This window comes from Palaemon carinicauda, chromosome 13 (assembly GCF_036898095.1).
Source record: "Palaemon carinicauda isolate YSFRI2023 chromosome 13, ASM3689809v2, whole genome shotgun sequence".
Classification (NCBI taxonomy): Eukaryota; Metazoa; Arthropoda; class Malacostraca; order Decapoda; family Palaemonidae; genus Palaemon; species Palaemon carinicauda.
Window position 1 is genome coordinate 30,842,359 of NC_090737.1, and position 14,369 is coordinate 30,856,727.

The 14,369-nt window shown below is 34.4% G+C and overlaps 1 protein-coding gene across 2 annotated transcripts in view; it reads right to left on the reverse strand.

The window, feature by feature from the left end:
• Nucleotides 1–2,452: 2,452 nt before the first annotated feature.
• LOC137652256 (influenza virus NS1A-binding protein homolog) overlaps nt 2,453–14,369 on the reverse strand; it is a 29,288-nt gene continuing 17,371 nt past the window's right edge. For both annotated transcript variants that reach the window (XM_068385523.1, XM_068385524.1), the window contains exons 3-13: nt 12,210–12,320; nt 11,897–12,028; nt 11,484–11,624; nt 10,817–10,996; nt 10,250–10,384; nt 9,925–10,054; nt 9,105–9,563; nt 7,061–7,186; nt 6,775–6,948; nt 6,185–6,355; nt 2,453–4,582 (exon numbers count right to left, since the gene is read on the reverse strand). In XM_068385523.1, the coding sequence (XP_068241624.1) occupies nt 4,311–4,582; nt 6,185–6,355; nt 6,775–6,948; nt 7,061–7,186; nt 9,105–9,563; nt 9,925–10,054; nt 10,250–10,384; nt 10,817–10,996; nt 11,484–11,624; nt 11,897–12,028; nt 12,210–12,320 (2,031 nt within the window). In that variant the 3' untranslated portion in view covers nt 2,453–4,310. The remainder of the gene's footprint in view (nt 4,583–6,184; nt 6,356–6,774; nt 6,949–7,060; nt 7,187–9,104; nt 9,564–9,924; nt 10,055–10,249; nt 10,385–10,816; nt 10,997–11,483; nt 11,625–11,896; nt 12,029–12,209; nt 12,321–14,369) is intronic.

Genomic DNA, 14,369 nt, shown 5'->3' on the forward strand with positions numbered 1-14,369 from the left:
TCTGAGTCGTTTAGTGAGGAAACAGTTATTTTCTTTTTATAACCCCTTCCCCCTTCAACATATCTGGCTAATTATTGCTTTCCCAGAATTTAAATAACCACCTAATTACTGTGCAAGAAGATGAGAACTGTAGGATTGCATTATTTTGGAGTAAATGGAGAGCGTTGTGTTGTAAACTATTACCTATAGTTTTTGTATCATCTCCGGTTATTTCTTGGTAATGTGCAATTGAGTAATCGGTTGTTTGATGGATTTTTTTTTTTTCTAAACAGGTTCATTCCAGAAGCTCTTAGCTTTATTTCAGTACCTCTTGCAATTTATATTTGAACAAACCAGAAAGTGAACACTTTTCCTGCCATATTTTAAGTTGAAAACTATATTGTTGAGAATAGATGGATAGCCTTTCTATGGCTTAGGGTGCTCAGCAGAGCCATTCGGTGTTTAATTTGTATTAAGTTTGAGCTTGTGATTTATCACTGCACTATGTTACAGTCATAAGCGTCTAACTCTTTATGCTCTTCCAATAGGTTTCCTAGAGTTCACTTGCTTGACAGTACTTCTTAAAATGTTTAAATATCAGCTGTAGGTTGTGCAAGAGACTTAAGTTTCTATAGCCATTTACAATAATTATGTAATTTGTGCTATAAATACAATTATCCTTTAGCAAGATCTTTAAGCCTTAACTACAACTGCATTTTTGCTTTCTACTTAGCTTCCCATTTTCTTCCATCTTGCTGTCCAGCCTAGAACAGTAAAACTAGGTGGCATACCTTGCCATCCCAGTGCCAGGCCATGTGATTTTAAAATCAAAATCATTTAGCATAATTAAAAAGGTCAATTGTAATAAGGGAAGAAAAACAAAGTTATTGTGTGCTGGTATTATTCAGACAAATTTACAACTGGTTGATATACCAAACATCCATTTAGGTTAGAGAGAATAGAGCAATATAACCAGTACAGATTATATTGCTGTTTTAATAGAAAAAATAATCTTTTTGGGTGACCAGCATTCCCAAATTTCAACGATTTGTCTTCACTTACCATAAAAAAAAAAATTAAAGTTATTCACCCAACTTTTTAAAATATTTATTGGTATATTTGTGTAAATGCTGATTTCAAGTGTAACTTGTTCAGTTCAAATGCAAAATACAAAAACCCACTTGATCTTCAGGAAAAATTCATAATACACCTCCTGATGCATATTAGAATGTCAAATACAGAATTTCATAGCAATTAAAAGCTAATCTTGCAACAAATTTTGCTTTGAAATTTACATAATACAAGAAGGTACAATATAGTAGTCTGCCTGTGTTACAACTTTCAACTTCACCAGATAACAGTTTGTAGCACTTCAATAATAGCCTAAACAAAAGCAATTTTGTTGCATTAGGATGTGAATTATGCAGATATGGTTTGGAAGTCAAGCGGCAAAAAAAAAAATGGTTGGGCAAATAGTTAATACTTGGAGGTAATACGTACCTCATTTCATGGATTAAACATAGAATAATTTTCATCAAATTAATTCATAGTTTGTCCTATCACAGCTTTTGCTAATCTTTTTCATTTGTTTTACTGTTAAGCCTCAAGTGTCATATGGTATATTTTATACTTTATTTCCCGTCAATATTAAAAAAGTGAGGTATATGATGAAGAAAGCCACCGTTAAAATGCGATGCTTATTCTGAAGTGCTACCCAACCGGCAAGCGCTAGGTAATTGTGTCTTGACATTATTGGAAAAATTCTATATCTTCCATGATATAACTTTGCACTCAAAACAGTGCTTAGCAAATTAAAAGGCTTTGACCCTACGATGCTTAAAAGTCTCTTTCACTTAAATGTCGTAGCCATTAAAAACCTCTATATAAACTATTTACACTTTGGTAATCTCTCTCTTTCTGACATTGTAAGCTAATAGTAAGAACAAAGCTTTATACGAAACTTGTGAGGCTCTTACTTGTAAGTATACATTATATATCACACGTTATATTCTGCAACATTGGTGACTTCTTGGGTGCAACCTTATGTAATAGCATTAGGTTAGTTGGCATTTTCTTTTACATACAAAGTTTACCTATACAATAATTACCAGAGCATCTAAGCTGAGCATAACTACTGTACCTCAGTTAATACTACAGTATTTAATTGAAAATATAGCTATTCATGTAGGCTCCCATACAGTATATAAACCAGTTTTACAACTATGACAAACTGGGTTTTTATTTAGCAGATCCAATAATTAAGAAAATTAACTGAATAATTAACAGCAATTGATTGTACAGTATATTGGATAGTTTGACAAGCATTTGCCTATATACTCCAGCCATTAAAAAAATGTATTATAAGGCTTATAACTGTTGAAAGGTCACAAGATTATTTGATTTACCCACAGTTAACCCATTAGGAGTCTCTTAAGTTTAGACATATATCAATGGATAATAAAACTTGTACATCTCCTTACTTAAACAATTTAAAAGACTTTCCCTATAAGACAAACTTCAACAATGATGCTACATGTGATTCTGTTTCAGAGACAGAAACCTATGACAAATATTCGCACCAAATGAAAGGCTGATAATATTGAGGCTAGAAAAGATCCACTTCATCTTCCATTGCTGTGGGAAAAAGTCATGCCATTAAAAAAAAATGACAACTGCATAAAAACCAGTTGACATATTTGATAAAGAGACAGAACAAATTATTGCTATTAATAAATTAAAGTTTCCCATGTAATTCTACAGACTAAGATTAAAACTTTTGCTTAACAAACACTACCCTTTGCATTGATATCAATCATTAATTAGTCTGTTTACTTAATAAAATTAACACTAAAAAGTTCTCTTTGCAGTTTACGACTATACGCTGGGTATGATGAGTTTTGTATTTTGACCTTTTTTTTTATTATTAAATCCTGCCTTTAATGTGAAAGGAGCTTCCTTGTGTATTATTTTACAAATATGCATTAACACCAATTTGCACATACACATATGAGTAAACACTGTCCCATATAGAGTACTTTATACTATATGTAAGTATGTACACCTCAGTGACATACAGAAAAGCTACACTTTTTTCTTATACACAAGTAAATACAGTGAGAAGTGCACAAAAAGTTATCTATGAGCAACTTGCATGGAGAAAAAAGTTATAAAAAGCACAGCAGGAATAGTTGGACGGAGAAGGGAATTGACAGGCTTACGTTGGTATGTTGAAAATTAAGGAATCTGTGATATGTCTTTCAGTCAAGAGATAATAACTCTGAAGCCATTCTCTTACAAAATTTCAGATATTCTTAGGTTTCTCTTTAATAAGCAAAGTTATTGACCGACTGCAGCAATAAACTCTATACAAGGTCAAGTAGTAACTATGACATATCACATATTGTCAGACAGATCTTGTGGTCCTTTGTAGTTACATTAGTTGAGCAAACTTGCAACAGCTTTTCCACACTTCTCATTTCAATGGTATTTATTCTACTGTACATACTATCCCTCTTGAAAATTGAAACTCTAAAGCACTTGCTGGAACTCTTTATATTTCTATGTACAGTACTCAGTAGTATAACTTACTCATAGTATAATATCTACTTTGAAAATATTGTGACAGTGATGCAAGATTGACCCATAAATCCAGTTTGGCACTTTAAATTTTGGGTACAGTTAGTTGCCATTAAAAGCTAACTAAAAAAAAGATCATATGCAAAGAGCTTAAGTGTCTAATTGATCCCATGAACCACTTTGGAAACAATACCATAAACGTCAGTCTTAAATTTTCTCTCCCAAATGATCTTAACTATATAATAAAAGAGGCACAAGATAAGATCTCAGAAGTTCTAGACAATCCATACATTGTTTAACAAAGGTTTTCCACAGCCATGAAAGTTAAAACAATTAAAAAATAAATCTAGTGCGATATAAAATATAGGTCTAATGGAATCTCCATTACCACAGTCAAGAAAATTACCAGAAATTACGAGTTAGCCCATAACATTCTCCGAGATGAACAAATTTGAAGATTTAAATATTTTTCTTTGCTAACAGATAGCCTATAGCTTATGGTCTGTTAAGAAATGGGGGGTGGGTGTCAGCCTCAGATTAAGAGGTACAAGAAGGCACATGTATCTGGGAAGGGCAGCTTTCCAGTATGGTCGAAAAGCAAGATATAATTCTTTTGCCAAGAGACCTTACACAAATCAGAAAATAGTATCTTTGATTGCATTTTTTGCCAAAAAAAAATTTGCAACCATTTTTCAGGAAACACCAGAGGAAAAAAAAAACCTGTGCCTGTCCCCAAAAAATGTGGGCAAGACATTTTACAAACTCTGACCATTAGCAGCTATTGTGTGAATGCCATTTGCAATTCCATTGCATCCATTCTCCATTTTCAGGTGGGTGGTAATGGCGTCTTTCTCAAACACATCTTCAGAGTCACAGTGATTTAACCCATTACTTGTGTTAACCTCGTTCTCCTCGATACTTTCTTCTTTACTTTGGATAGACTTCAGAAGTTCAGGTTTAGGGGTGAAATTGGTCCATTCATCTGTGTTGGGATCCAAGTATTCTGCACTATTCAAGAAGTTTTTACCTGAAAAATATAAAATGAATTCTCAAAATTGGTAGCAACAGAAGTTACCTTTGTCCTATTTCCCCGTTATAAAATCTAAAAAGCGTAAATTAAAACTTCAATTGCAAAGTATAAAAAAAATGACCTTTCCACATGAAAATGTATAGATATTTTCCATGCAAATTCTGAAATATATCTAGAAATATCCCTACATATATTAAAATTCATTCAATTAGCTATACCATAAGTGAAATTAATAATTTTTAACGGCAAGAGCCAGAAAAATTACAGTATTAAACTTTACAGTAAGAATCATTGGAAAAAAAATTGCACGAAACATTAGTACGGTACAAAAAGCAAGTAACAGTTAACATGTCTCCTTCAAAACATTGTGAAATTTGTCCACTAAATATACTTAAAACTAGAGTAGATACTGTAAATTTATTAAGTTCTTTGTGTTTATTCTAAGAATTTTAATTCTAATCCTGCAACGGACCACGTGCTCCTCAATATTTAATAAAAAAAAATTTGTCCCCACAAGAGAGAATGCAGAATAGTATCACCCAAAACCAATTCCTCTGTATCAGCCAGAATTTCAGATTGGCTCGAGTTGAGGTAAACCAACGAGCTACTACGTTATCAATTAGGCTACTTCTTTATCTGCACCATGGTTCTCTACCTTATTTACAAAACCCACATAGGCTGATATAACCAGCTCAATTAAGACCACTCCTATATGGAACAAGGTGGTGGTTTTGTACTCCTTTGGTGTCTGAAGTGAGTTGGTTGCAATGTATGTTTAAAACATTACAATCTGCTCTACCACCATTGGGTTGTGGTCTTTATTATCTTAACTGGGCTCCAAAAGGCACTAGAAGAGATGGAAGACCCAGGCGAAATCTAACAGAGCCCCTTTGCGTCAATAGGCATGGGAGATTATGATGATTATGAGGAGGATATATCAAACTTTACTTAATTTATGTAACTGACACTTTAAAGTAACCAATAAAGATTAAAAACTATCTGAATTTATCACTTTTAAAATCATCATATACTGTATATCTTTTAACACATGCTAAAAGAATTAAACGATCATCATTAAGAGCTTTTGTTACAGTAATCTGCAATTTCCTTGTTGATGGGTAACAAACTTTTGTAATATATATCAAATATTACTAAATGTCACATCTTATAATATAGTGAAATGGTTCCCTTATTAAATGATCTAAAATGAGCAAAAGCATTTAAAGTCTTAGGTTACAAATAGCTATCAAATTGCATTCAGCAACTGTAAGTGATATGATTGTAGTTTTTCAACAATAAATCTTTATTTATACCTATGCACATTTCTAAAGATATGAAGGTACACTACTATTTTACACTGGCTCACGCAGCAGCAAGCAGTATGCACAGTACAAGTTCTGTACAGTACTTTGTCCCATCAGCAACAATACCATTTATTTATAATAAATCGTCATCGTCATCATCATCATCATCATCTACGCCTATTGACGCAAAGAGCCTCAATTCATAATCACCATCATTTGAAAATTACCACAAAACATTCTTTATAATTAAAAGGATATTGGATAAAAAATAATGAAAGTCTTATCTGTTGCTTACCTGAGAAGCCACCTGCAGCATACAATTTGTTTTTGACAACAGCAACTCCAACATTAGCTCTGCAGGTAGTCATAGGTGGACCAGGCATCCAAGCATTTGTCTCTGGATCATAAATTTCAGTAGAGCACAGACTCTGGGTACCATCAGATCCTCCAACTACATACAGTTTACCTGTTGAAAACATCCCGTAATCCTCAATTCAACGAAGAATTTAGCCTATCCACTTATTGCAAGGGAAAACTTCAAATCCTTGTTCTGTATATAAATTTCATAGTGTAACAAATGAAGTATTGAATCAAGAGAGATCATTTCTGAAAGTAATAAGGAGGCGATAGATGGAATTTCTTGGACAGGGAAGAGAAAAGATCAAACCTTTCCACCTTACAGAAAAGAGGTGAGAAGAGCAAGAGGCCAGCATAGGAAAAATTTTTCTGGACAGCTTACTGGAGGATTTAAATGAGAATGTAACAGCTGGACAATTTATACAGAGCTACAGACAGGACGAGGTGGAGGAAATTGACAGCTCATGTCAAAATACATGGCACCTAGATAGATAGGTAACTGTAACAAAATAAAACAAGCTTCCATACCTTTAAACACTTCAGCTCCACAGCCTCTTCTTGGTGTCGACATAGGAGCAACGAATCTCCACATATCTGTTTCTGGGTCGTAAACTTCCACCGAATTGAGACAGTTCCAAGAATCACAACCTCCAATCGCATAAACTTTACCAGCTAGTGAAGCTACTCCTGCCTGATAGCGACCTGAAAAGGGGAATTGAAAGTAAAAATAATGCAAATATGAAATAAAAATAAATCTTGTTCATTAAAGATATGGAATGTAACACATTGTGGGTTGCAAATTTAAGAGACTTACCAACATGCAAAGGAGCAATAGTAGTCCACTGATTGAGATTTGGGTCATAGACATCACACTGTTTGATGCCATATTGACCATTCCAACCACCGATGCAGAATACCTTTCCGTCAACACTGCAAACTCCTAAAATAAATAAAATGACAAATACATTAGCAACTTGCTAAATGAAAACAATCCACGGAGAGATTGTCCATCCGTTTTAACCAAAGTCACTCATGGCATGAAAGAAGATTCCGAATACAGTAAACTTTAACATGTAAAATTTTGATATTAAAAGCATGGGAACAGCACAAATAACTAAACAAAAGAAAAAAAAAGAAAGTTAAATTATAATAAATTACTATTTAGAAAAGAAAAAATTATTAACATTTAGGAATTATCAATAGTAAAAAGTTAGCTACTGTATTCTGAAATTACAATCTGGTAGTTTCCATTTTATTAAATGCAAAACAACTTCATCGCTATAGAAAAAAAAAATGGTCAAAATTACTGGTTTGAAATCATGATAACCAAATTGAGATATTTAACAGATATGGCAAGTGCAAATCATATCTAGAGAGAATTAAATGAAAAAATAAATAAATTTTCTTGGCATGGTCAAGTACTTTACCATTCATAACTAAATTACTTTTTTTCATTAAATTTCAGTTATGTATATTGATTTAAATCTTGTTCTATATTGCACATCCTAATTCCAAATATATTGCTGTATTAAGGTTAATTATAAGATTTATGTAGATGTTATTGCAATATACAAAAAGATAAAACTATTGATCCCATGCTTTGAATATTCACCATACATCAGTGCTTTCATGAAAAGGAAATTAAGAATCTTTGAAACGACATTGCCGTACTGTATTCGGAAACTAATTTCTACTTTTATTTGAATAGGACCCATCCACACAGTTACCAGAATCCTGTCTGTAAGGTGTAAACTAATGAAAAGAAAATACCATTAGAAATGAACAATGCAATAAAAAAGATTTTTCCCTGAAACAAAGTTTCTTCATTGAATTTATCTTATGTCACTGAAATTCCTGAAAGCAGCGTTAATATTTGACAAGTGAGAAAGGGTCCTACTCCATAGAAAGGGGGAAATCACAGGTAAAAACATATCACCTTCAAAAGCCAACTCTTACACTGCACCTATAGAAAAGTACACATGAAAAGCCACTGTACATACAAAATCCAAAACTGAATTGGGCTCCTGCCATTTAAATCTGGACACTTTAACTCGAGTTGGTGTTTGAGATGGGAAAATAAATCCTGGGATATTCCAACAAGCATTAACCCAAAACTGGAACTACGGAAAAATAAGAGACCAACTCCTCTGGCTTCGCTTCCAGGCATCCAGTTGTGAGCGCGTCACAAATTATGTCTCCTATCTGGAAAACATATTGGAATATCATGAAATATGAGAGCATTAGCAAGATTATGCAATGACGTCCCTTTATGAGTGCTTGGTGAGCAAAACAACACCTCATCATGATTACTTACCTGTATCATATTATAAAGAGCCAAAAGGTTACTCTCCAAGTGTTGTGTAGATCTGCGTCCCCCACTAACAGTGCTACCTTAAACTTGCTTCGAGATAGGTCAAGAAATGGGCACATGAACATCTGCAAAATTGGCCAATAAATCTGCCTGTAGTTTGTTCAAATGACAGATGATCATAGCCAGGACAAAAAATGATTCTGTGCCCGTTTCCTGCCCATATTTAGCAAGTTGAGACTCCATGATACTTGACTGTCCTGTTGGAAAGAAAGAGGAAGAGGACTATTAATGCCAAACTGTCATTCAATCCAGGTTGCCTAGATGAGAAAGGAAAGCATCTGAGCCTCACAAGGTTACTGTTGTACTAATACTGATTCAGCAAGGATACAGCCACTTGCCTTTTTAGCACTACTCCTTTTGTACAGACAAGACCTGTTTTGCACTTTAGTGCAATCTCCTTAGGATTCCTGCATCCTTTTCAGGTTTTCCTGCAAAACAGCAGAAGAAACATCAGTAGAAATGAACTTAAAACATGCAATAGTCTCACCAGTGTTAGAACGAGCCAGCGGAAGAGGAGCGACACTAGCCCACTTGGTGGAACTTTCCTCAAGGACTTCTACATTACTAAGTTCCTTTGATCCATCACAGCCACCAACAGCATATGCCTTGCCCTCAAGGACAGTCAAATCAAAACGGCCACGACCCTGACGCATCGCAGGCATCGCTGTCCAAATATTTGTTTCCGGGGAGTAAGTCTCTACGGTTCGTAAGCATTCACCTCTGTCGTAACCCCCACAAACCAACAACCGTCCGTTGAGATTCCCAGTTCCAGTGGCACATTTAGGGGAGGCCATATGAGGGATGACAGTGTAGAAATCCACTTTCTCAACCGAAGCTGGGCGAGAAGACAATGGAGTAGATGTTGGTGATGCGTTTCCCATTTTCTGCTGCACAGACAAAACAGCCACAGAACCTCTCAGCGTAACAACAGCCACCCAAGCACCATCTGGTACGAGAAATGTTAGCATTATATTAATAACTGGACCAATAGTGAAATAATCGTTGTGAATGAACTAACATCTGCTTAATGTCTTATTTATATTTATAACTTGTGAACTAAAAAGTTCTAGCTATTTGTAACCAAAAATTATTATCTATATCATAAGTTTTCTTTTTTACTTTCACCGAATTTCAGGGCTGCTTATTGTGTGTATTTAATGCATATCCTAATAAGTAGCTCATTACATAACCGAAAAAAAATTAATCTTTCAAGGATTAAGATTCTACAATAATTCTTCTAACAGTTATAAGTTTTTTTTACTTGTGGAAAATGTTAATTAAATAAGAATATTTCAATGATTTCTTACCTGATACTTGAGAATATGCAATAAGTTTCCATTCTGTATCTTGCTCTGCATCATCTTTGTCAGATATGCTTCGAGAATATAACATCAATCGAGGTTTCACTGGCTGTGGTGTGGTAGACTTCCTACGTACCTGTGCAAAACCAAAGGCATTTTTATAAGTTTCTCTCTCGATATTTAGAGGAACAGTTGAATACTATATTTCATACAAACTGTACATAAATGTTTGCTTTTTAATTGTAATAGTTGTTCATATATTTGACACAGAAAATATATTCACCAAATAAATGTTATATTCATATCGCTACTACATGAACATGCAACTTACTTTAATGTTTGTTTGAGAGAGTTTTCTAGACATCTTTTTGTAGTCTTGAACCATATCGGAATCGTTGAGGTCACCAGACTGAATATCTGTGCAATCATGGAGTGAGTTGTCCATGTTCAGGTACAGCATGTGCTTCTGTTGTTAAATAAATACATATAAAGGTGAAAGAAAATCTTTTGAAGGGTTTCATCCACATGTAAAAAAGGTTACCTTGTTGTGGCCCTCTACTTTTGATGGTACTGTCTATAAGTGTTATGACTAACACATCAGTTTTTACTTCTCGCTATCTTATCCTCTCTCCTCCCTATCTGCAACCCACAGCTATCAGCAAACAACCAAGTACATAATTTACTGCTCACTTGAACAGAGGTATTCTCAATGATTACGAAAGCAGTGATATGTTTCCCTTCTAATAAAAGGCTAACATGATGCTATAGTATTACTGGCTAGATGCTGTACTAAAGAGATATTCTCCAAAATCATTCTCAACAATTCATCCAGCAACATATGCAAATTAAAAAAAACAAAAAAACAAAATCTTTTAATAAAACATCCTTTTAGTGTTACCTTCTCTTTCAATAATTCCAGCTGAAAGTCCTCCTCAATAACCTGTTTCTTGAGCCACTCAAGAACAAGGTTGCAAAGAGCCCGCCCTGTAATGCTAGCCTCGTCCTGGGTCATGTGGATGACAGATACCTGCAGCTTTGGTACACCCAAGGCATCTCTGGTAACCAGTACCAAGTCACTCTGGATAAGAGAAAATAGATGAAAAAAAAAATTAAGAGGAAATCTTCTTCACAAGACATAACTGCTACTGCAGTAATTATAAATTGAAATTAAAAATCTTGCAAATCATCCAAAGTACAGTACAGTACAGTACTGTAAATAAGACTCCTAGATAAGAAAAAGTATGCAATAATTTAAAAAACATTCTGAAATAAGTGAAAAACATTAAAATCTACAAACTTCTTTAAATACTTTTATGTAGGGGGTGTAAAGGGTAACTACAGTAGCTGGATAACTTATGAAATTTTAAGACCAAAGAACTTTTCAACTCAAAAACCCACGCCTGGGACGCATCTCTGTCTTATGCAAGGGACTCTACGCCATTGGTTTTATTCATGAGAAATACAATACTGACTTACAATCGCTTCATATGCCAAATTTCCTATTTATCAGTTCTGCTATGAAAGATTCATAGCTGGATCAAACCGTCGCAAAAGAGAGCACTTACCTGACGTTGGATGAATTCATCAATGCGTTCTGCTAGCTTAGCATTTGAGGCAATGCCTTTGATGGCCCTAATGCCTAAACAAGTCTCGGGTGTCATATGGGCTACCAGGTACTCGCCACAGGAGATAGAGACAGTTTCCATCTGCAAATTAAACAATTAAAATTTTCAATTAGTCTTACATAATAGTGAATTTTCAGTGGCCGAGATCAAAACAAATATAAATATTAATTCCAAAGCAAATATAGATTAATACAGTGCATTATTGAGGCTCTGTAAAGTTAAGGACAGATGACCAGCCAAAACATTAAATTTAAAAGATAGTTTTGGAAATATTCAAGATTTTAGGAATATTTTTACATGAATCAACATTATAAAGATTTAAGGACAAAACAGTTTTAGTATAGAATATTTACCTTCAATCTGTTAGCAGCTATAAAAACGGATTTCACCAAATGATCTGGCACATCAAGACATCCCGTGTATGCGTAGTGAACGAGACATTCAACAGAGTCCCGTTCAAAACCACCATTCAGCTTGTACAACAACTGAAAATAGAATGACCAATTCCAATTTTTAATAATACGTTTTTGTACTTCTACAATAAAAATGATCATGTAATCCCATAAAACCATTTTTTTTACAATAATAAGATTACCTTAGAAATGGGGAAAAACTTTCAGATAAATATACCATTAAGATGACTTTCAATGAGAAAGCTACACATACCCTTCCTTCCCTAGCAGTTTTCCGGTCATCTTCCGCTGTGAATAGCTCAAAGAAGTAAGGTGATGCGCAAGCAAGCACTGATCGATGCGCATGGATTTCTGAACTTCCAACCTGAAACGAAAAGAGAGGAGGTGCACTTATAATCAAAACTTTCAAGCAAAAACTCTTTACATTGGTTTTGAAAAAATACCAAATTACACAAAATACATCTGAGTAAGGATCATGAAGTTACTAAGCTATATTAGTTTGATTACATTGAATTTTGAAGTATTGGGAGGCAATTGGGTGCCAAAGTGCATCAGGAGGCATCCATCTAAATATTTACGCAAACTATTTTACGTCAAAAAATATTCTGCTGCAAATATGAGGCCAAAAATCAAAAGAAGTCTGGATTCAGTGCCAGAACTTCAGCCAAGAAACACCACCTGTAGTGACCACCACAGGCAGTAATCCCTGGTAAATAATTGAAATTCAGATTCTAGACTGGGATCAATCTGTTGTCATGCAAATGCAAGGCGAACATGTTTCACAATTAACGAGGAGGATAGTTTTAGATTTTTAGGATAAAGGAAATATTTTATGGAATTTCTTTAGATTTGAAGAATAAAGTTATTATATAGAATTCCTGAAGATTTGAAATGCAATGTTTCTCAAACTCATCTAGGTTATAAAATTTAAATTTGTCAAACTCATCTAGGTTATAAAATTTAAATTTGTCAAACTCATCTAGGTTATAAAATTTAAATTTGTCAAACTCATCTAGGTTATAAAATTTAAATTTGTCAAACTCATCTAGGTTATAAAATTTAAATTTGTCAAACTCATCTAGGTTATAAAATTTAAATGCATAACGTGAAAAGGCAAACATTGGAAAAAAAATATTCTGGTGGAACATGTAAATTCCTCGAGGATAGTGTGTGTGTGTGTGTGTGTGTGTGTGTGTGTGTGTGTGTGTGTGTGTGTGTGTGTGTGTGTTCCTGCACTATGTTGGCTTCCTAAGCATCTGCTCCAGTGACATTTAACCTTTTCGCGTGGAATAATGTTTGCTCACGGATCGATACTTAAAGATTCAAGGACGTTCCATCACCAAGGAAGTAAAATTCGAATTCGACGAATATATAGAAAGAATACATTGACAGTAACTGAAACCGGTGGAAAACATTTTGCTTAAAATGTATTAAATGTGCAGTGGGTGGAAAGTAAAAGTCGCGTATTAGTAAATTATCTAATTTTAATTGGTTAATAGTGTCTTTCTGTCTTTCAGCCTTTCTGTAGTCATGAATTAGTGCGAGGTGCCAACATGTAAACTTATATTGAGGAGTGATGCTGATCCAGGCTTAGAGAGGTCTATCACATCATGTTTATCATCATTAATCATAAGTTATGTTTATTGATAAATCTTAATTTATTTTACCGTGATTAACGCTCAGTCCCATCTACAACTGTAAATACAAGGGGCATGTAGATTAAGAAATTTATTCATAATCTGGATATAATTTTCCAGATCCACACAGTCTCAGAACCTAGAGTTTCTTTGGGGAAGGGTGAATTCTCCCCACTTCAACAATCCTATTTTCACAGACACGAGTTCAACTTGTCAGACCAAATAGGGAAAAGGGGATGTAAATGTAAACTTCTTCAGTGACACTAAAAGGCTTCTTTGTGGATTCGAAAGTATTGGCATTTCAACATCATACAATTTGACATAAGAAAGTATACTATGGTGACGAACAAATTATATAACATGTAAGTTAGTATTCAACCATTTTATTTACTATTACAAAAGCATAATAGAGCGAGGGATAAGAATCGCCAACTCGCTGACGCCCGAAGTATTAAACAATGACGTCATGGGAAGGAGGTTCCAGATATTTTCAACTAACAAAATTACCAGCTCTCTCTCTCTCTCTCTCTCTCTCTCTCTCTCTCTCTCTCTCTCTCTCTCTCTCTCTCTCTCTCTCTCTCTCTCTCTCTCTCTCTCCTACGTGTGTGTGTGTTCAGTGTAGGACATGGATATAAAAGTCAGATGAAAGAGATTCAAGACTTTTGGTGATGAAAGCAAATTCGCTCCTGACGTCACCACTATTAGAATTGACATTTGGACAAGGGTGGTATGAATTGTTTTTTGGGAGTCTGACCGAAAAGTGTGCTTGAAATATA